Raw genomic sequence first — 20,614 nt, forward strand, 5'->3', positions numbered from 1 at the left:
ACTTTAATCCTTCATCCTGCAATTCGCTTTCGTACTTGACCTCCAGCCGCTCGTTGGCTATTTCCTTTCATCATGAGCGGGTGTATGTTATAAAATGTGGTTTTCAAATGGTTTAAGGCGCTAACAGAACGACTGTAGTCCGGTTTCTGAACCTCGTGCGCCCGTTTCTGCCCATTCTGCCCGAGGTTTCGTCCCCAGACCGGAAAGTGAGTATGCGTGTCCACAAAACGCTGGCAGCTGCTGATTTCCCGCAGGTACCGTTCAACCAAAAGGTGCTATGGACCGCGGTGACGCTGCTTATTTTCCTGGTGTGCTCCCAAGTCCCCCTGTACGGCATCATGTCTTCCGACTCGTCCGACCCACTTTACTGGCTTCGTGTCATACTGGCTTCTAACCGTGGAACGCTTATGGAGCTCGGTATCAGTCCTATACTGACCTCTGGAATGATCATGCAACTATTGGCCGGCGCAAACTTGATCGAGGTCGACTTTTCGTTGAAGGAGGACCGCGCGTTGTTCAGCAGTGCTCAGAAGCGTGCGTTTGCGTTTGCGTTCACCAGTAAAGGAATCGTAGCTAACACTTTGCAGTGTTCGCCCTCATCATCTCACTTGGACAAGCCACCGTCTATGTCCTCACGGGTCTCTACGGCCAGCCGCGCGACCTCGGCGCCGGCGTGTGCCTCCTCCTGATCCTGCAGCTCGTGTGCGCCGCGCTCATCGTGATCCTGCTCGACGAGCTGCTCCAAAAGGGCTACGGCCTCGGCTCCGGCATCTCCCTCTTCATCGCGACCAACATCTGTGAGTCCATCGTCTGGAAGGCCTTCTCGCCCACCACAATCAATACCGGCCGCGGGCCCGAGTTCGAGGGCGCCATCGTCGCTCTCTTCCATTTGCTGTTTACCTGGAACGACAAGGGCCGCGCGCTTCGCGAGGCGTTCTGGCGCGACCGTCTCCCGAACATCATGAACCTCGTTGCGACTGTCGCCGTCTTCGCCGTCGTCATCTACCTCCAGGGCTTCCGCATCGAGATCCCCGTCAAGAGTAACCGCTTCCGCGGCCAGCGCGGCAGCTATCCCGTCAAGCTCTTCTATACCAGCAACATGCCCATCATGCTGCAGAGCACCCTCACTTCGAACGTCTTCATCGTCTCGCAGATGCTCGCGAGCCGCTTCCCGGACAACTTTTTCGTCAAGCTGCTCGGGACTTGGGAGGTGAGCGTCGGTCCTTGTGCGTTCACGCTGGTGCTGACCCCTTCCAGCCTATGGAGGATTCTCCCCAGCTCGAAGCCGTCGGCGGTCTCGCGTACTACATGTCGCCGCCGCACACGCTGCGAGCCGCGCTCCTCGACCCGCTGCACACCCTGCTCTACATCGCCTTCACGCTCTCCGCCTGCGCGCTCTTCTCCAAGACGTGGATCGAGATTTCGGGCAGCGGCCCACGCGACGTCGCCAGGCAGCTCAAGGACCAGCAGCTCGTGCGTGACGTTCTCTATCCTGTTCATGCACGTGAAGTCTGATCCATTCCATCATAGGTGATGGCCGGCCACCGCGAAGCTTCGATGTACAAAGAACTCAAGCGCGTCATCCCCACTGCTGCGGCGCTGGGCGGCGCTATGCTTGGCCTGCTCTCCGTCGTTGCGGACCTCATGGGCGCGCTCGGTAACGGCACCGGTATCCTCATGGCCGTCACCATCATCTACAGCTGTGAGTTCCAGCGTTCCCTGTTGCGCTGTCGGCTGAGTGCTGACGTTTCTCTGACAGACTGGGAGATTGGTATCAAGGAGTCCGGCCCTGGGGAGATGGGGGCATTCGGGGATCTCATCTAAAGTATCTCGTGGATGTGTAGCGCAATGCAATATTGAGCTCTACGAGTCATGATGGGAAGAACCGCGGGGTCAGCGCGAAACGAGGCTGCTTGACGAGGGGTGCACGATATATATTTTTGTGTATATCTATATACCTAGTCGAGCGATCGGCTGTTAATGAAACCGAAAGCGAAGACCAAGCGGGCTCGTTTGAACGAGACACGTAAGATCTCCATTAGACTGAGCACGTCACCCTTCGGCATTTTCTTCATCACTGAACCGATGGCTTTGCGCATTGTCTATACCCCGTGCTCACGGACACTAGCCACAAGATCTCTACTTTCCGAAACGGTGCCACATTACTGTATCTTCTCACCGAAACCAGCCACAATCCCTCTACTCGTTGAAACCAAGCCACAATCCCTCCAGAATAGCCGCAACCCCCCACGCACCGGGATCAGGCGGCAGATCCCCCGCACCGCTCCTGCTACCCTCCGCCGACTCCGCGCCGCCGACGTACACGGCTCTCCCTAGTCTTGCTTTCATACCCCGCGTCCCCTCGGCGCCCTCCTTCGCAGCGCTCACTGCATCGCCGAGGCTCTGCGTTGTGGAGAGTACAGAGCAGAAGGGATGCAGCGCGTCGATGACGGTGCGGTCCCCTGGTCGCGCGGGGGTGTAGGACGAGAGGGAGGAAAGCGCGGAGAGAGGGGCGGTGGACCAGGAGGCGGAATCAGAGAGTGAGGTGGACAGGGATGTGAAGTAGAGAGCGAATACTGTGTTGCACATCAGTATGGCCGAGGACACCGGCACGCCAAGAGGAGGACAGCGAGGGGGAAGGATCGAGACTTACGAGCACCAATGGTCCCGCCCATATTTTCCTCTAGGATCTCACCTAGTTTTCGGGATAGTTGAGGGGGATCGAGTGATGCGACGTCGAGGGATCCCTCTTCCATTGCTCGCGTCACCGCTATCAAGCATCGTCAGTGCGTGACAAGGGGCAGCAAAGGTGTATCACCTCGAGCCCCAGCGGCAAAGGTCTCCCCGCAGTCTCCATCCCCCACGATGGTGTCGAACCGTGTCATATCAGCTTCTACTGCCAAAACCTGCTCGCAAGCTTTCTCGATGCCTCGTTTGACTCGAATGGGGGAGACGTCTGCCTGCCTATACCAATCCGCCCCGTTACTCTCCTCCGGCTGAGTGTCGATTGCATCCGAGCTGAGGAGGTAATTGAGAGAGTCAACGAGTAGATCCACGTCGTTCTCCTCGGCCTTCCTATCACGACGACCAGCTCTCTTCACTGCCGGATCGAGGGATTGGGATCGGGATGTAATGCCCCAGCCCTGACGGACTCCCGCCCAGGCGGTGGCCTCTGTTGGGTCGTCCAGAAGTTGTAAGATGTCTAGCTCGGACTCCACGGGTGTCTCCCCTGAGCTTGCGAGGTCACGGTAGACACCAGAGAGGTTGAGGAGGGAGATCGAGAACCCCGGTGCGTTGAGGGATGTCATGTACGAAGAGCAGTACACGCGAAGAGGGTGGATCCGCTTTGATTCTAGTGCAACGTGAATAGGTTTCGTTAACTCGAGAGAGCAGGAAACACAAACCTAATTGGTTGAGCGTCTCGTCGACGACAGCAGATATCTCGAGCTGCGAGATGCCTCCGAGGTTATTGATGTATAGAACCATGTCATCTGCACCATCATCATCCTTTCCGTACTCGCAGAACCCGCCGTTTTCATCTCTCGACGTGAATATCGCCTCAAGCATATCCTGTATGAGCGTCTCGGCTCCCATCATCTTTATTTTCCTCGCACCAGGCTCGTTATGCAACCCCATGCCGATCTCACACTCATCCTGACCCAGTGAGCCATCCTCCTCATCTTTCGCCTTACTCACCACCCGCCCGGGGACATGACAATGGTCCAATCCGACGCCTATACTCCCGAATCTCGCAACAACCGCGTCCCCCACGCGCTTCACGACGTCGACCGGGGCTCCCCGTTCAGCAAGAGCGCCGAGGACCTTACACACAAATATATTCCCGCCCAGCCCTCTCGGCCCGATCAACGACGGATTCGGCGCGCGTAAGAGCGAAACGTCGTCGGACACGACCACTGAGCGGATGTCAAGGTTAGGTATGAGCGCCCGCGCCTTCTCAATCGCCAGCCCAAAGTTGAGGCGGTCACCCGTGTAATTATTGATGATCACTAACGCCTCGCGCTTCTCCCGCTCGTCGCCGCGGCCGTCCTCACCGAAGAGGCCCAGCGTGATCGCGGTTACAATCTGCTTCGCGCTGGGGCTCGCAAAGACGTCCCCCGAGACCGATGCGCTGAGCATCCCGCGGCCGGTGTAACCTGCGTGTGCGGGCTCATGCCCGGCGCCGCCACCAGATATGAGTGTTACCTTATGAGGGTCGGTGCTAGCCTGGGGCTCTTGGTCAATTGGGGCAGCTCGATAGACGGTCTTAGATGATGCATGTCTGCAATGATACGGAGTCAGCTATGATAATATAAGGATCTAGACCTCTTACAGGCGTAAGGACGGATTGAGGGCGACCGCTCCTCGTAGAGATTTAACCACAAGTCCCTGAGGGGAGTCGAAGACGTGTTTACTGGACATCTCGCGTTAGGCTCGTGAATCGGTTGAGATGAAGGCACTGCAGGTATCAAGGCGCCGCAGCGGAACCCAAAACGACGCACCGCCCATAAATATAGACCCGGACATCCGTCAGAGGTCATCTGTCCACGATTGTGTCTTCAATTGCTGAGAAGAAGACGGAACTAAAGATGTCGAGAGGGCGGTCATAAGATCGAGAGGGTCACCTGACTTCACGTAACATGGAGAGAATTCGTGCTTCAAGTTCAAGTCAGAATATTTCCGTGTTTGATATCCTGCCAGACATGTACACACATACCGGCATCTTGAACTCCCACTGTGCCAGGTAAATGCAGAATGTGGAACCAGCTGTCTGTGCGCGACTGGTGACTAGTAAGTCTCCAGCGGCTGCGCAGCATTCTTACAGGAAGTTATCTGGGATATGGACGTCGCACTGATAGGAAAGCACAGCTAGAAATAAACTAGCACTCGAGGGCCCTTCCTGTGATATGTACAGGACTGCGCCCTGGGGGCTCTCGAAGGTACGTCAGCTGTCTGGTTTCAGCTGGCCTGTCTCCTAGAGTCTCCCGAGGCTCCATGCCATCCTAGCCGCACAGAGGTATATAATAAGACATCCTATAGTTCTGGCTCGGACTGAGTAAATCAAGGTAAAGCAGAAGAAAGTTCGAGGAAAGCGCCTAAGTAGAACCCGGCAACGCCCGATGTTGTGTTCGAACTCTCTGCACCACTGCATCTGTACCTTTGAGAACTCCAATTGACCTGCCCTTGTTCGAGATCAAGCTATGCATCCTGCACTCGAACAAACAGACCTGCTGTTGCTCATCTTCGAGAGGCTAGAGCTGCATGCGCATAGTAATCGTGAGGGCACCAAGCAACCGGATCTTCTACGAGCTGCGCTGACGTGCAAGACGTTCAGCGATGTGGCTCTGAGAATAATGTGGAAGCGCCTCGATAGGATTCACCATCTCCTACGGCTCATTCCCGGTATTGTGATGAGAAATGGTTTCTGCGTGAGTAATAGACGAATGTTTGCGCGGCCAATGATATTTTTCTTGCCCTAGTTATTCCCAGTATGGGAACCTGTGGCTGCTTGCCATATTCAACGATTTTGCAAGTACGCGTCGTATGTGACGTCTTTAGACTATTCTGGTAGTCCGAAGATCCACCCCTCAGTGTGCGAAGGGCTACAGTCACTCCGTCTCTCTCCCGTTCTTCCGAATCTGCAACAGCTGAACTGGTGGGGCGTCCCCATCGATGGACTACTCCCTACACTTGTCGCAGAAAATTCTAGTCTACTTTCGATGGATATCTCTCTTCGGCCGGAGTCTAATATGCCGGATAGTATTGCAGAGCTGCAGGCTATCGTCCATAAGCTCCACACTCACGGTCCTCGCATGCAGCGCCTACGTTTGACAGACATACCGGTCGGTGTCTCATTACAACGCCTCGCCCAGCTGAAGCATCTTCATGACTTGCTATTATGGTTCGAAACTTATACACTATCTGACATCCGTCCTGGCGATCTGCTCACCTGGGATACCTTCCATGCCATGTCCCCCTTTGATCGATTCCGGAGACTTGACATTGATGTATCAAACCTACACCTCCCGTCAGATTGCCCCTCTCTTCGATTCGTCGCGCTCGAAATGCTGACTTTGAGAGGGCCCCTATCACTTGCGACGGCGCTTTTGGTCCATATTCAGTCAGACACCTTGATGTCCCTCAATCACTCTGGCATAGACCCGGACTCGGGGCTACCAGCCTTACTGAACACTGCTCCGCCCTTCCCCCACCTCTGCCACCTCCGACTGGAAGTTCCCCACACATTGAGCAGATACCCGGGGAGGGATATCCTCTCTCGATTTCTCCTATCCCCTCGGCTCCAAACCCTGGACATCAGTTGCACTCCCGGATCCATCCTCTTCTCAAAAGATGATTTCGTGGAAATGGCTCATGCGTGGCCGCAGTTGACTGAACTATCCCTCACCGTCCTCCGTTCGCGGGATATACATGTAGATGGACCAGATGCACGGCTACCCTCAGTCCCTCTGAGCGTCCTGGAGGCGTTTGCGCGACACTGCCCGGAACTCAGGGAGTGGAGTGCGCCCGTCATATACGACACTCCCCTCCAGACCGTCTCCCCTCCAGTGGCGCACGAGAACCTTGAATCGCTGTTCGTCTCCACACCTGCCCCCGATACGCCGACGGCGGGGGAAGCAGCACGCTTCGTATATAGTATTTTCCCGTCAGTCCAGACGATATATGAGCGCGCGGCATATAGGACGATAGAGGCGATGGTTCGGTGTCTTCGAATGGGTAGGCAGGATTTTCTGTCTGGCAATTCGGAGTGGGATTCAGAAAGCGGTGAGGGGGATACTGCATCATCAACGTAAATGAAGGTGACGACGGGACACTCGGAGCTCAGAATTGTGGCGGAGGCTATGGAGTGCACTAGCCGCGACTGAAGAACGTTACATAACCACGCTTGTAAGAGTCGTGGGTGACAGGCGGCGAAACCTGGCTGGAGGCATTTTGCTCTGCATGTTGTACATAGGTGTTCTCAGCCATGTATCCTATTCCCCCATCCGCATCCTCAGTTTTTGCGTCCTTTATGGCGCTGCAGGGTCATAAGCTCGTTGGTCAATGACAGAGCCACAGATCGGTGCAGGGAATGCGCCATTAGTGTTCGGCGCGGGTCGCACCGCGGGTGGTCAGAGCGACACCGCACCCGCACCCGCATACTCCGCAGCCTCGGTGGGTGCGGGTCTAAAACTCGCCGCCGAGACCGCGGGTCGTTGGCCGATGCCCGAGGCCACCAGGGACCACTACATAGGCATCGAGGATGGCTTACCAGGTGAGCTGGGTCATCGTCCATTGCACGTAAGTTGCTCGCAAGGCTGGTAGTGGTCTTAATATGCTCATTAAATGACTGGTCAGTTGATTTCTAAGTCTAAAATTGATCATTTCAGGTAAAAAAACGGGACCCCTCAACGAGAACCGCGGACCCGTATACCCGGCGTCGCGGGTCGCGGTATGGCACGATGTGGACAGTCCACGCATCGTACCCGCACCCGAGCGACCCTCGGGTTGAATACCGCGGTGGCACCCGCAACACGAGCCCAACCTTATGCGCCATGCGTATTTTGCATTCAATATTACAATGTGCATATGTTCTACTAGACCGGTAGAATCTACAAAGCGATTGACGGGAGATTTCCTGCATCACAATACGTCACATAGCCTAACATGCATTGGAAGACATTCTCTCCTGTGCAGTCGCAGTATAAAACATATTCACGAAGAGATGCGGCAAGCCAGGAAAAGAAGCAAGTGGCTGTGATTGGCTGAAGGACGGTCGGGTCGGGGTTCCAAACGCGATCACGTGACGATGGTGTGGTATCTGGTTCTCACGCGGCGCTCATTGTCTGCTCTCCGAACCACCACGAGCCGACAACGACCATCGATAGTGCCACAGCAAACGATGACAAACAAATATCGTGGGACTATATATTCTAAACAACTTCTTGAACCGGTGCGTGTTTGCCCTACGGTCCCTTTCCGCTCGCTGCTAACATGGCGACTCCCCCGCCACCTTCCCCTTCTGTGGCTCCGCCTTCGCCGTCGTCTGGCCCACCCGACTCGCCACGCCCTACGACGCCTGATGCCACCCTTGAATCGGCTGCCGCCAACGTCTCCAACGCTCCTGCGACTCCCACCGCTGGTAAAATTACCAAAAAACCCGCTCACACTACGCCACATAAATTACAGGATAGTCTGACAAGCGTTACTCAGTATGAGTCGTCGAAGAGGGAGAAAGGATTTCATAGAACCGTCTCTGGCTCTGAAGCTGCCAAGCACACCCATAGTGCAATGAAACTAGACAGCTTTCTCAGCCTCTGTTTCCCGAATACCGAGCACAACGAAGTTTTTGACACTTTCAAGGACACGCACCTGGAAGAATTCCAACAACGCCTAGGTAAAGTCAAGCTAGGCCCGAAGCACAATCGAGAGAGGCCGATGTATGCTCGGATCGTATGCTTTTCATGTTTTCATTCTGCCGCGAATCTTTCTGACATTTCTTCTCATGCCTCGCAGAGCAACGCACTTCAGTATGTTTTCGACACCCTGAATGCCGACGGCAATCTTCTCGACCTTTACGTCCAGGATGTATCGAGGGACTTGCAAAGTGGCGACCAGAATTTGCGCGAAATCGCGCCTGATCTGGACATACGGTTGAAGAATGACAAGGGTGATGGCCTGCCTTGGACGCAAGCACTTGGTATTATCGAGGTGAAAAAGACCAGGGCAGAAGATCCACTCCAGGAGGACAGAGTTACGCCACGGATGGCCCAAGGTCACGTTGCGACATGGAATCAGACAATGGAACAGGCTACGGTGGCTTTCCAGGCCCGACCTCGCTGTCATCTGATGGGGATTGGATTCTATCATGAAATCGCCCGTTTCTACCGGTGGGATCGCTCGACAGTAACATTCTCAACATCTTTCGAATACAAGGTCGACTGCAAGCCCTTGGTGAAATTTTTATATGGATTCTCGACCTTCGGACTCGCTGGCACGGGCATCGACACCACGATCACTTGCCCGGTCCCCGATGCGATCCCGCGCCCCATCCTCAAGCGGAAGTTCGACGATGCCATGAAAGACAATCTCATCGATCCTATGAAAGTGATCAAGGACGAAGAGTTGCGTTCAAGCAGTTTCTTGATTTCTGTCCCTTTGAACGAGGAAGCAAGATCGGAGTCGCGATGGGCGGAGAAGTATGTTACCTTGGGCAAACCTCTGTTCACTTCTCGTTCTCTCCACGGACGCGGCACTCGCACTTGGCTCGCCATGCAGACCGCCGTTATAGACTCGCGTCACGCCGAGGGCTACCAGCCTGAACGATACGTTATCATAAAGGACTCGTGGCGTGACTCCGACCGCCTGCCTGAGTCAGAGATCTACGAAAAGATTCACAAAGGTGGCCATATGTTCGGCGTTGCCCGGTGTAGACGTGGCGTCGACGTCGTCCCTCGTCCACCGCAGGAAACGGAGGACAGTGGTCCGCCGAAGGAAGCCGTCAATACCCATCGCACCTGTGCATCGTCGCTCAACGAACTCCGCACTAAAGCTGGGCTGAAAGCTAAGTATGTGGAGCGCATCCACTATCGGTGTATACTCGAGTCTGTGGGGATTCCTTTGACCCGCTTTCGCTCCACGCGCGAACTGCTGGAAGCCGTACGTGACGCCGTCAAAGGTGAGTACATTTTCTACAACATATACTTGTTATTAACAACCACTCTAGGTCATGAGGGCATGCTCGCTAAGAACATTCTTCATCGCGACATCAGCGTCAACAATATCATGATCAATGCTTATCCCAACGAAATCTATACCGAGAAGGGATTCCTCATTGACCCTGAATACGCGGCCTTTCTCAAGGACAAGACGGCCACATCGGATCTACGACGAATTACAGTATGTGACGATCTGCATCTCGGGTATAGCGCTAGTCACGACCTTCGTATTTTTATAGGGGACAATCCAATTCATCGCCGTTGCTCTCCAGCAAAAATTGGAGAGTGATGGACAACATAAAGCGTGGCATGATCTTGAGTCCGTCTACTGGGTTCTGATATACACCGCTGGACGCCATACCAAGACAAACATCCCTGTCTTGGCCAGAATCTTCGACGGAGAAGATGGCGATGGGAAATCATCTTTCGTTACTAAACGCTGCACCACCATCACGGTCGACGGACATGCACCTCTTACTGAGCTCCTTCGCGAGTATGGCAAGTTAGTGCAGACTCATTACCTGCCAGACGAGGTTCCCGTTGAATATCGTAACAAGTTGACGCACGACGCTGTCCTCAAACTTTTCGAGGATGCCTTGAACTCTCCTGATTGGCCGACAGATGATCCTCCTGCTCTCCCTTACGAACTGGGCGCGGATACGACGACGCAAAGGAATCATGATATAGCTAAAGAAATCACGTCGACTACGCGATCAGCTCAGGAGAGCGGCATGTCCGGCACCGCTCAGTCTGGAGGTTCGAAGCAAAGTTCCGCTCGCAAACGCAAGCCCTCAGTCCAAAGAGCGGAGTCTTCGGGGCAGGACAAAGCCCAATCTTCGGGGAGTAAACGGGCTCGGAAGTGAAGCTTCTCCAATTGAGCGAACCTGAGCGGGGCAAGGCTCAGCTGGCTCTTAAGGCAGGATGATGTGCATGTCCTGACTCAGTATCTGCTCTCAACTTGGATGTACCGTACGGTATCTTATCACTGTCCTGTATTGCTTGTCTTGTTCTCCGATATCATCACATGTACAATACTCGACCCCGACCCCGTTTCCTCTCCATCGTGTGCAAGTCGTCCTTGACCACAATTTTCGCGCCTTTTACTACGGTTCCACACAGTAATCGCACCAGACGAGTCGATGAGGGATGTACTACCTATTGTCGTACACGTACCAGATCATGTACTTTGCTAAAGCATCGACTTTCAAGGTCGCTTATATATCTATAACACGTATCTGAATTCCCGATTCTGCCTGTCGGTCAAGTCCAGGAATTCCTGTCCAAAAGTGCTCAACAGAGGATCTGTAAGTCATGAAGGCAGCACTTACTTTATCCACCTTCCTCTCCACCCTGTTCCCCTCCGAGTCGATAGCCTCGATGTACACATCATCATAGGTGTCGTCCGGAGGCTCCTGATCTCTTAGCTTGTTCTCTTTCCACAGTATGTACCGGATGACGAGCAAGATCAAAGGACAGATTGCGTAGCAGACGCCGATGATCGCCCACGGAACGTGGTTGCTAAGAAGCATGAGGCGTGAGACACTCTGAACAGACAGAGGAGAGCTACTTTACCGAGGTTTGTATTTTTGTTGCCACATGAACGGCCCTAGCGGAGCACATCAGAGTTATCGTCTATCCAACAGAACAGAGCAATACGTACCGGCTGCATTACCGACACAATACGCGGAAAGCATGATTGCGTTGGCTGCATGGCCGTCAGTGTGATGTAGGTAGGACTGCAGCTGCTAGATATGAACGCACTAGTTACTTTCTTCGTATGGCCCGCTGTAACACTCGACAGCCAGGAGAGGCTCATGACAAAACCCGTCACACTGATACCTACATTACAGCGAGTGCCATCAACACATCCACCCTGGCGGTCACTCGAAGGAGCTCACTAACCTGACAGCCACTGCGCGAACAGCAAACCGATCTTATCACTCCACGGTAACGTACTGATAAGAATGACCCCTAACAATGATGGTAGAAAATATGCCGCGCCCGTATACCCTCTACCGTTCCTCACCCGTGCGGCTATCGTCACCCCAGTCCAGATGGTCGCGATCTCCACCGCGCCGTCAACACAGCCGAGCAGCGTCGTCTGGAAGGTCGTGAACCCGAAGGACGCGACGATGATCTGGCGCTGGTTGGTGAGTGAGTTCGGGACGTTGTCGAGCGCGGAGAAGAGGGCAAAGAGCCAGGTCTTTGGGTCAGTGAGGGCTTCCATCATCCTAATAGGGCATCAGTCAATGGTGGGTCCAATGGACACGAGCGCATGCGGAGGAGACGCACTGATCTTTCTTGAAGTGTTTGTTCTCAACACCAGTTTGGTTTTCCTTCGTTGAATCGATCAGTCAGGCGGACATACGCTAGGGAAAGCTGCGTGCTCACTTTGATGCGCCTCACGGCCTTGACGCGTTCCTCTGGGGTTAGGAACCACGCATTAGTCGGCGAATCGGGGAATGCGAACCTAGAACACCAAAGGCGGGTCAGGACGCCTATCAGGTTCTCAGATTTAGGGACGGAGTGCACCAATACGCAATGGCGGTGACGAGTGTTAGGATGCCCGTGATGATCATCAGCCTGTCATAATCGTCACGCCTATCAGGTTCAAGTGGAAGGCAAACAATAATGAGACGGACCACTGCCACGGCTCCATACCACCGGCATGGATATGTAGGCTTCCGAAGCTAATAAAACCCGAGATGATTTGTGCTGGGCCACGGATCAATTACCTCCCTCTCTCAGAGAAATTTGCTCCCACCTGTTCCGTTCATCAAGACTACATACCCGAAAGTCAGCGATCTCTCTCCCCAAAAGAAAGTATAGAGGCCACGTACACCAGTACCCCACTCTGAGCGTCTGCTCGTTCCGCGTGTAGAACATGGAGCTGACGATCATGAAGCCCGCGGTGATGGCGCCCTCGCACGCGCCAAGGACGAAGCGCACGACGAAGAGGCCCGCGAAGTTCTTGCAGGCGGCATGCAGGCAGAGCACGATGCCCCAGATCGTAATGTTTAAGCTGTTTTGCGGTTAGCAATGTAAGTGGATGGGCGGGGACAGCTCGGGTGTGTATGCGCTGACCTCATCCATTTACCCACGGGGAAGGCTTGGAGGGCGAGGTTTTGGGGGTACTCGAAGAGGAGGTAGCTGAGATAGAAGATCGTGCCGAGCCTATGGCGATGTCGTTGAAACGGGGTACGTATGCATGCGACAAGCTTCGGAACATACCAATTATACCTGAGGGATGATATTGGCCTTTAGTATTGCGTTACAGAGAGCATAGGGATTTACTCACTGGTTCGTCGTAAGGTGTGTGGCCTCGCTGGATGTTGGGTTAAGTATGAAAACGGATTAGTTGGTTGCAGGCAGGCATACCTGATACCGAGGATAGCGGAGCTTCCTAACGTCGTCTTATCCATGAACTGAATCCTACTCTTCTTTCAGTAAGCATATCAAACAATCAGTTTCAACACACGGACCAATACAGTGCTGCAGCACGTTGTTGTAAGCGGGAGCCATGACTCGCAGAGAAAGATACGTACTGCACATCATAGGCAAAATGTGCCAGTCAATCTTCCGCCTGAGATGAGGTGATTACGGTGCCCTTGGAGAAGCGCATCACTACCCACCTTATCCGCATGGCTTCCGCCTCGTCAAGTTCGATATGCGTCCCAGCTAAGAGCTGAGCACCTGTATCGACTTCCTTGGTCGATACGGATACATTCTGCAGGTGCTTCTCGTCCAAGACCTGTGCCTTCCCGAGGTCGCCCTTCTCGCTGTTCTCCGAGCTCATAATGAGAGCGTCACGGTCAAGAGAAGGTGCCGGCAGTTTGGGGTTGACTGGAGCCCGCTCTTATGTACGCGAGTGACGTCCCGTGGCTCGACGTTGACACGGCTTTGATGGGTGATAAGCAGGCGTCTATCTCCGTTATGCAGCAACAGTGGGAGATAAGCAGAACAGCATGGGAGACCTACAAATATAACGCCATTCCGGAAGTATTGGAGCCCTGCGATGATGGGAGTGGTTATAGCGGTGAAAGAAGTACGAAGAAGCGCCGCGGAGTCTATGGCCGTGATAAGGACTGACGTGCATTCAGCCTCCATCAAGACAGTTCGTAGCGCAACTCTCCATGGAGTAAGATTCGCTTAGACGCGTAAGTTGGAAAGTCGAAGAGCGGTGAGTAGTGGGATGTACCATCGAAACAGATCGAAAGACAAACTCGACTTGGTGTTGGCTGTTATACTTTCATTGGGTTGGTTTTGGAAGGAGATCATTGAACGAGATACAGATAGATCATACGCTCAAAACGAGAAGACTACCATTTATTGTTTGGAATCCCTATAGAGAGCCGGGCGGAAAGAACACGATTCAGGCAGTATTGGATGCCTCATCGATGAGGCAGCCGATACTGCCTCGGCATATAGGGATTTGCATTCGGACATATCCAGGAGTGAGCGCAACTCATCCACGCCAGAGATACTGTCAACTGCCCTGTTGTCGAGTTAGGTCTGTGGCAAGACGGAACAGCGTGCTGAGCGGAATCCTGACAATTACCTAAAACGGACGTCTTCACGGTCTCATGACTGCGTTATTTCGAGCTCTGAAGACGTGTATAAGCGATGGCTTGCTCGCTGTTCTCTACAACCCCGACGCTCTCGCGGTGGCCTCCAACATAGACGTACACCATGCTAGCGACATGGCGAAAAGCATCGTCTAGGACGGCATTAGGTGGCTGGCGTCCGTCTCTGCCGCATCGTAACACCTTTCGTCCGCGGTTCAACTCTTCAAGTAGTCTACGCAGTTCGAAACCTGCTTTGACCACCTCTAGAGCTCTCGCTGCTCTAGTTGGTGCTTCACTCGCAAGTGGTTACCTTGGATATAGCTTCGCATTCAGGCAATCGCGCACCGAATCGGCCGCGCAAAGTAGTACCAGTACCGACTCCCTTCGCGACCCGAAATGGGGGTCACCAGAGGACTTCCAAAAGGCGATCAAGGAGCTGGAGGCTAACTTTGCGGGGAATTCAGAGGTGACGGTGGAGACGGACCCTGAGGTGCTACACGTCCACGGGTATTCGGAAAACGACCATCACCCGGGTACGTCTGTTCTGTTCACATATGTATGCCACCTCAAATTTCTGAACTACTTGAACGAAGCGCATGCGCCGACTGTTGTGGTGACCCCCCACACTACGGAGGACGTCGTCAAGATCGTGCACATCGCGAATAAGTACCGCATGCCGATCACGGCGTACTCTGGTGGGACGAGTCTGGAGGGGCAATTCCGTTCGGTGCGTTTATGCTCTCTAGTAGTACCTCTGTACATATTTGCGTGCATGGTGAAGCTATCGATTAGAAAGAAGTGAATGTACGTGAGGACAGGGTACTTTTGGTGCTACCACCTCAGCCTGTCTGATGTTCAGCGCCTGAAGTACCAAGTGCCCATGTCTATTCATCTCGTTCGACCGATAATCTCGTTACTCCTGTACCTGTCTGTAAATCCCTGCTCTGCTCATGCATCCACGTGTAGAGCCCCGTCGGTGGCATATGCATCGACATGGGCGGGATGAATAAGATCCTCGAGATCCATGGTAGGTACCGAAAATAGAGAACAGCTGCCACGATATGCCCTATGCTGACCTTGTGCCTCTTCCTCATACGAAGAGGAAGACTCGGACCTCGTATGCCAGCCAGGCGCAGGGTGGATGGACATCAACGATACACTCAAGGAGAAGGGTACGTTATTCTTTCTTACCCCTGCGACGGGACGTCTAGTAGATAGATAATGCCCCGTGTAGGCCTGCAGCTGTTCTTCCCGGTACGTCCGCTCCCTCCGTGTAGGAATCATCTCATAACCTGCTTTGCTCATACACTAGTTGGATCCAGCACCGAGCGCCACGATAGGTGGTATGCTCTCTAATGGGTGTTCTGGAAGTACGTCTCTTTTCCATCCGATCTTTCCCTCACCTTATATCGTATACTCTCGCAGCGAACGCTGTCCGGTACGGCACCGCCAAAGCGGAGTGGTTTCTCAACGCCGTACGCCACCTGTCCATCCCTTTTACTGACTGCTTCTCATCCCGTCCCATGTTGATCCCCTTCACGTGTCATTTTCTCTTCTCTCGCTCGCGGTGGTCCTCGCCTTGCGCCGATCCCATCTCGCTAATGTAGACCGTCGTCCTCCCCTCCGGCGAAGTGATCAAGACCCGTCGGCGCGCTCGCAAGTCCTCGGCAGGGTTTGACACCACGAAGCTCTTCATCGGCGCCGAGGGCACGCTCGGGATCGTCACCGAAGGTTCGTGAGCGCGCCCCACAACTTATGAAATATGCATGTGCTGAATGGGGAAAAGTTACGATAAGGCTCGCCCCGCTCCTGCCCACGACGGTGGCGGTCGTGCACTTTCCCGACGTCCGTAAGGCGGCTGCTGCCGTGCGCGAGATTCTCAATCGGGGTGTTGGAATACGTGAGTCACCCCGCGCCCGTGTACAATTTCATATTCAAATGTTACTTCCCCCTTGAAACGTCCCAATGCCAACTACGATGGAATAGAATGTGTCGAACTAGTGGACAACGAATTCATGCGTGCCACCAACCTCGTGCACGCGCCGGCCCCGCCGCGGTACCCCGAGCTCGACTCCCTCTTCTTCAAGCTCCAGGGCCCCACGCCCGCCTCGCTCGCCGAGACTGCGCGCATCGTCAAGGAGGTCGTGAGTAAACCCGAGTATGGCGGGAGCGGGTGGAAGCTGGCGAAGAACGACGAGGAGGCGGCGGATATTTGGATGGACAGGAAGAACGCGCATTATGCGGGGCTGGCGCTGTTGCCTGGGGCCAGGGGATGGGCAACGGACGTTTGGTATGTCTCTTCTCTGCACGTGGAGCTGCTGTGACTTCTCGTCTGCGTGCTGGGCTGACTCCTGAGTGGCAATAGTGTACCGATAAGCAAGCTCCCGGACCTGGTGTACGAAACGAAGAAGGATATTAAGGACTCGGGTCTGACGTCTCACATCGTTGGACACGTTGGGGATGGTGCGTTCTTTGCCTGCTTACGCCGTAGCGCCGGTGTTAACGCTGGGACATGACAGGCAATTTCCATGCGCTGCTGCTCTTCCGTGACGACGCCGAGCTGGCAGTTGTGCGCGACGTTGTCCACCGGATGGTTGAGCGCGCAATCGCGCTCGACGGGACATGTGAGCACGTCTCCCTTTTCTTCCCCCGCCTTTTAGTTAGTTATCTGATCAAGGTACGGGGGAGCATGGCGTCGGCATGGGCAAGAAAGAGTACCTATACGAGGAGCTTGGCGAGGGTACTGTCGAGCTCATGAAGGCGATCAAGCGCACGATCGACCCGCTGAACTTATTCAACCCCGGGAAGGTGAATCTGAAGGTGTCGTGCCTATGATGCGAAAGGCTAATTCTCTGGTAGCTTTATCCCGAAGAGAAGGATTCAAAACACCCGAGACCCTGATAGAGGGGATGGATGGGCTCGGAGTGCTGGATGGGATAGATGCTCTTTGCTTGGATCTAGGGTAGATGCTCTCTAGGAATATACCAAAGGTACGCGTGGCCTTTTCATGGACTATTAGTCGTGAGCACCTTGGCAGTGCATAGAAGGGATGTAACGCTCATAGTGCTTATGCCAAAGCAGCGTGGAGGTCACCTCCGGACCATCAGCTCTGGGTTTGCTAGACGTGGCGTGGGCTGGTCCCACGACTCACCCAAAGACAGCTCTGACCTACACCGTGATATATTATGATTAGCTCGAGCAGATCACCTCCCCATAGCATGGCGAAGACGAGTTACTGGAAGACCTGAGTGTACACCTACCAACTGCCAAGCCGCTTATAGTCGTCGCAATTAATAATAACAGGATTATGTCGAACTTGAGCACACGAGAAATTATCTGAAGTCGCTCACTCATCTCTGACTACTCATCCCTCGGGAGTCGCAAGTGTTCAGGTTTGAAATGCCTCTTTCGCCCATCCTTGCCAACGGCTCGGACTTTCGTGGCGACATCTTGAGATGCTCTATGGAGTACGGATTCCTTTCCTTTGCTGAATGCCGCGAAGCCCTTCAGCGTGAAGAATAGGTGCGCTAATGTTCCCGCCCCATCAAAAAAATATGTCTGAATGTTTCCGTGGATGACAGAGAGATCGCACGCCCTTTGTTGTGCAACAGGACCCTGCGGGCATCGTTAGTGTCGGAAAATCTGGAAAAGACTGATAAGCCCTGACAGAACCTGACGGACTGATCAGGCAATATAATGTTATGTTTCAAGGCTGATAAGCCCTTATCAGGTGTTGTCAGGTTTGGATTAGGTAGGGGCTTCTGGTGGTGCTGTAATATCACAGGAATTCTGTAGTAGATCCTGTACGTCGGAAACATCTTGAAATACGGTCGTAGCCTTTACACGGATTGAGTGTTTTAAAGGTGGCATGTTGACTACGGTAGCATTATAGTCTAAGTCTAAAGTTATGGCGAAATCTACAAGAGCCGTACGTCAGAGGACGTGAGCGCGAGCGACGGTAATTACGAGTCGCCCGGTAAGGCAGTATGTATGATATATATATACCAATATGAGACTCACACAGCTATTGTTGCGTAGTGTAGTAGTTATATCATTAGTCTTTACATATATCATCATCTTTCAACTCAAGGCCGCTCGTTCGAGTTCAAAGTCGAAGTACCTGTATTAAAGTGACGTCTTAGATGGTGGTGTCGATGACCATCAGGTGGCGTGGGTGGCTCCTCCTTTTCTCATTTCTGGGACTCATGGCCTTATCCGGGCTTATCATGCCTTATACTGGCTTGTAACCCCTGTCAGGCCTGATCAGCCTGACGGAGGCTTATACGCGCTTTTCGATCATTTCTGAACCCAATAACTCTCCTCGAACCTGATTGACTTATCAGTGCATTATCTGGCATTGTATAGCAATATCATGCTTTTCTGATTTTTCCGACAAGCCATCGCATGATCGTAGCGGCGCAGGGGCCAGTCCCCGACTCCCGAAAGAAATGCTGAACGCATTGGAGTACCGAACGTGTCTCTCATGCTGGACAAAGACAGGTATTGACTGTATATGCATACAATGAAGTACTGGAAATGGACTCAGGTCAACGAGACAGCTTGCTCCGGAAGCCTTGCAAGTCAGGATATATTTACGAGAACGGAATAGCGACACTAAGGGAGGCTCGTGCTGTCCAGATTCCAGACCATCGATAGAGAACGGCTGTCCGAACATTACAGCTGTTCAAAATATAATAGGCGTGCTCAATTCTACAATTCGGCCGTTCGCTCGAGCAATCGTTCGTTCGTTTGCGCCAGGAATAGCTCAAGAAGTGACTTGGGAAGTATTCGGCGCTGCGCGGCACGCCAGGTCCGATTCCTCGTAAGGTAAACGAGTGGCAAGGGTTCTACAAGTAGGTAAATAGTCTTTCTAGCCTCCCGGGCGCTGCGCGGCATCAAGAATACTCCTAGTTATTATATGTTGATCTCAGTGATACTAAATCATATAAGTTCGTAACTCTCAAACATAACTGTGTGTGGCTAGAACCTTCAATCATCCTATACTCGGTGTCAAGTACAGTTATTTCAATACACAATACACTATTTACTTCAGTACTACACTCGGGTAGCATTACTATCGAGTCAGTGCACATGCATACTGTAGCTGAGATGCACATCGTCAGGCTGAGGCCTCAATGCTGCCAGTACTACGCCTCGTATGTAACTTACCAATCTTGTGCCGTAGGCAGCAGGGTACTTGCCATCGGTGCAATTCCACACACAGCCGGGGGATGCCTGACAGTGCCATAGGCCCGAGATCTTGAAAGGATCGAGACCACACTACATATCTGGAATTAGTCCCTATTCACAAACGGTAATTATTGACATGAGAGGTAATAGCTCCTATTTGCTGATGGTGGTAAGATTTGGATCGGTGGACCTTCCATTTAAGGAGGGTGCTCCCGTTACAGTTAAGGTAATTTGGGCTATAAGGGGTATACCCCCTGTTCAACGCTGGCAATTTTTGATCACCAGAGAGCCCTATACAACGACTGAACAGTAAACCGATTCTAGGGGAATCGGAATTCTAGGGGAATCGGAATGCGGGAGATGGCCGAATAATCATGTGACTTTCTCCTTCGCACTGGTAAATTTGGCTTGCTGTAACCCAAATATATGGTTAGGAATGGACTACTGGGCCTGCGCCATAGGATGGGGATTAAAATAATGATGACAGGCACTAAACATCTGCTTTGTTACTATGTTACCACCATGTAATGAGCTTATTGCCAGTGAATAGGAGACGTTGCAAACTTTGAAGTTCGAGCCGCTCGAGGGAGCAGACGCTCGGCTCCCTTCGGCCATCTCCCGCATCACTTCCACCCGAGTGACACCAAAAGCGAGATCCCTTCAGCCGTTTGCAGATTGATGGACCACCAATCCAGAAAATCGCGTATAGTCGGAGTGGGTCGGAGTGCGTCCCAGGGACGTCGGAAGAAGGTAGGGAAGTCCTCAGGGACTTAAAATTGCTTGTCCGACGTGGTCCGACTGTAAATGATTTTTGAAAAGTGGGCCCATCAATCTGCAAACGGCTGTAGACTTGGGACTACGCCCCAAGACGCGAGACCAGGGGGTCTTGAAAACCTTATTTTGCCACCCCCCCTGAACGCCCCCCCCCCCCTGGGTACCCCACCTCATCCCCCTTGACTTCAACGCTCGAGCATCGGTCTACATACAGTACACGTCACCGCCTACACGCATAATAAGGCCGTCCGCTACTCTGCTCGACGCCCGTCGACCACCATGCCCTTGCCGCTTCCGGCCGCGGTCCGGGTAGAAGTCTGGTAGCAAACCCCAACCCTAGGGTGTACCGCCACGGGTCAGGTGACACAGGCG

The 20,614-nt window shown here is 53.3% G+C and overlaps 6 protein-coding genes across 6 annotated transcripts; 4 read left to right on the forward strand and 2 right to left on the reverse strand.

The window, feature by feature from the left end:
• The first annotated feature begins 13 nt into the window (after positions 1 to 13).
• On the forward strand, positions 14 to 2,026 carry GLOTRDRAFT_82261 (SecY protein). Its single transcript, XM_007872822.1, has 7 exons — positions 14 to 82; positions 139 to 206; positions 255 to 534; positions 588 to 1,210; positions 1,258 to 1,473; positions 1,531 to 1,702; positions 1,760 to 2,026. The coding sequence occupies exons 1-7, from the start codon at positions 73 to 75 to the stop codon at positions 1,822 to 1,824; spliced, it is 1,434 nt and encodes a 477-aa protein (XP_007871013.1). The 5' UTR covers positions 14 to 72; the 3' UTR covers positions 1,825 to 2,026.
• A 173-nt stretch (positions 2,027 to 2,199) lies between these two features.
• GLOTRDRAFT_96970 (Dak1-domain-containing protein) lies at positions 2,200 to 4,419 on the reverse strand (the record flags this gene model as incomplete). The annotated part of the gene is made up of 5 exons (XM_007872823.1): positions 2,200 to 2,576; positions 2,654 to 2,770; positions 2,819 to 3,352; positions 3,405 to 4,279; positions 4,331 to 4,419. The coding sequence occupies 5 exons, from the start codon at positions 4,417 to 4,419 to the stop codon at positions 2,200 to 2,202; spliced, it is 1,992 nt and encodes a 663-aa protein (XP_007871014.1).
• Positions 4,420 to 5,198: 779 nt separating this feature from the next.
• Positions 5,199 to 6,809, forward strand: GLOTRDRAFT_96971 (uncharacterized protein; the record flags this gene model as incomplete). The annotated part of the gene is made up of 2 exons (XM_007872824.1): positions 5,199 to 5,426; positions 5,478 to 6,809. 2 exons carry the CDS (start codon positions 5,199 to 5,201, stop codon positions 6,807 to 6,809), a joined length of 1,560 nt encoding a protein of 519 aa, XP_007871015.1.
• A 1,180-nt stretch (positions 6,810 to 7,989) lies between these two features.
• On the forward strand, positions 7,990 to 10,799 carry GLOTRDRAFT_141477 (uncharacterized protein; the record flags this gene model as incomplete). The annotated part of the gene is made up of 4 exons (XM_007872825.1): positions 7,990 to 8,448; positions 8,512 to 9,673; positions 9,722 to 9,894; positions 9,953 to 10,799. The coding sequence occupies 4 exons, from the start codon at positions 7,990 to 7,992 to the stop codon at positions 10,574 to 10,576; spliced, it is 2,418 nt and encodes an 805-aa protein (XP_007871016.1). The 3' UTR covers positions 10,577 to 10,799.
• Positions 10,800 to 10,935: 136 nt separating this feature from the next.
• GLOTRDRAFT_133853 (MFS general substrate transporter) lies at positions 10,936 to 13,509 on the reverse strand (the record flags this gene model as incomplete). The annotated part of the gene is made up of 19 exons (XM_007872826.1): positions 10,936 to 10,989; positions 11,042 to 11,231; positions 11,286 to 11,319; positions 11,374 to 11,418; positions 11,475 to 11,552; positions 11,616 to 11,944; positions 12,006 to 12,049; positions 12,105 to 12,183; positions 12,246 to 12,296; positions 12,356 to 12,428; positions 12,478 to 12,495; positions 12,554 to 12,735; positions 12,798 to 12,887; positions 12,945 to 12,953; positions 13,012 to 13,038; positions 13,092 to 13,145; positions 13,196 to 13,205; positions 13,259 to 13,296; positions 13,346 to 13,509. 19 exons carry the CDS (start codon positions 13,507 to 13,509, stop codon positions 10,936 to 10,938), a joined length of 1,569 nt encoding a protein of 522 aa, XP_007871017.1.
• Positions 13,510 to 14,622: 1,113 nt separating this feature from the next.
• Positions 14,623 to 17,325, forward strand: GLOTRDRAFT_82265 (uncharacterized protein). Its single transcript, XM_007872827.1, has 14 exons — positions 14,623 to 14,811; positions 14,872 to 15,005; positions 15,245 to 15,305; positions 15,379 to 15,450; positions 15,513 to 15,532; positions 15,591 to 15,648; positions 15,704 to 15,753; positions 15,886 to 16,009; positions 16,065 to 16,171; positions 16,258 to 16,568; positions 16,644 to 16,741; positions 16,798 to 16,902; positions 16,956 to 17,086; positions 17,138 to 17,325. Exons 2-14 carry the CDS (start codon positions 14,952 to 14,954, stop codon positions 17,177 to 17,179), a joined length of 1,233 nt encoding a protein of 410 aa, XP_007871018.1. The 5' UTR covers positions 14,623 to 14,811; positions 14,872 to 14,951; the 3' UTR covers positions 17,180 to 17,325.
• Positions 17,326 to 20,614: the final 3,289 nt, after the last annotated feature.

Source organism: Gloeophyllum trabeum, assembly GCF_000344685.1.
Source record: "Gloeophyllum trabeum ATCC 11539 unplaced genomic scaffold GLOTRscaffold_00020, whole genome shotgun sequence".
NCBI lineage: Eukaryota > Fungi > Basidiomycota > Agaricomycetes > Gloeophyllales > Gloeophyllaceae > Gloeophyllum > Gloeophyllum trabeum.

Bases quoted from the DNA above. Each gene is read 5' to 3' on its own strand.
- GLOTRDRAFT_82265 (XM_007872827.1), top strand. From the start codon at position 14,952: ATGCCGATCACGGCGTACTCTGGTGGGACGAGTCTGGAGGGGCAATTC. The intron at 15,006-15,244 runs GTGCGTTTATGC...ATCCACGTGTAG, and splicing joins TGGAGGGGCAATTCCGTTCG to AGCCCCGTCGGTGGCATATG. The intron at 16,010-16,064 runs GTTCGTGAGCGC...AATGGGGAAAAG, and splicing joins GCTCGGGATCGTCACCGAAG to TTACGATAAGGCTCGCCCCG.
- GLOTRDRAFT_82261 (XM_007872822.1), top strand. The intron at 207-254 runs GTGAGTATGCGT...GATTTCCCGCAG, and splicing joins TTTCGTCCCCAGACCGGAAA to GTACCGTTCAACCAAAAGGT. The intron at 1,474-1,530 runs GTGCGTGACGTT...ATTCCATCATAG, and splicing joins AGCTCAAGGACCAGCAGCTC to GTGATGGCCGGCCACCGCGA.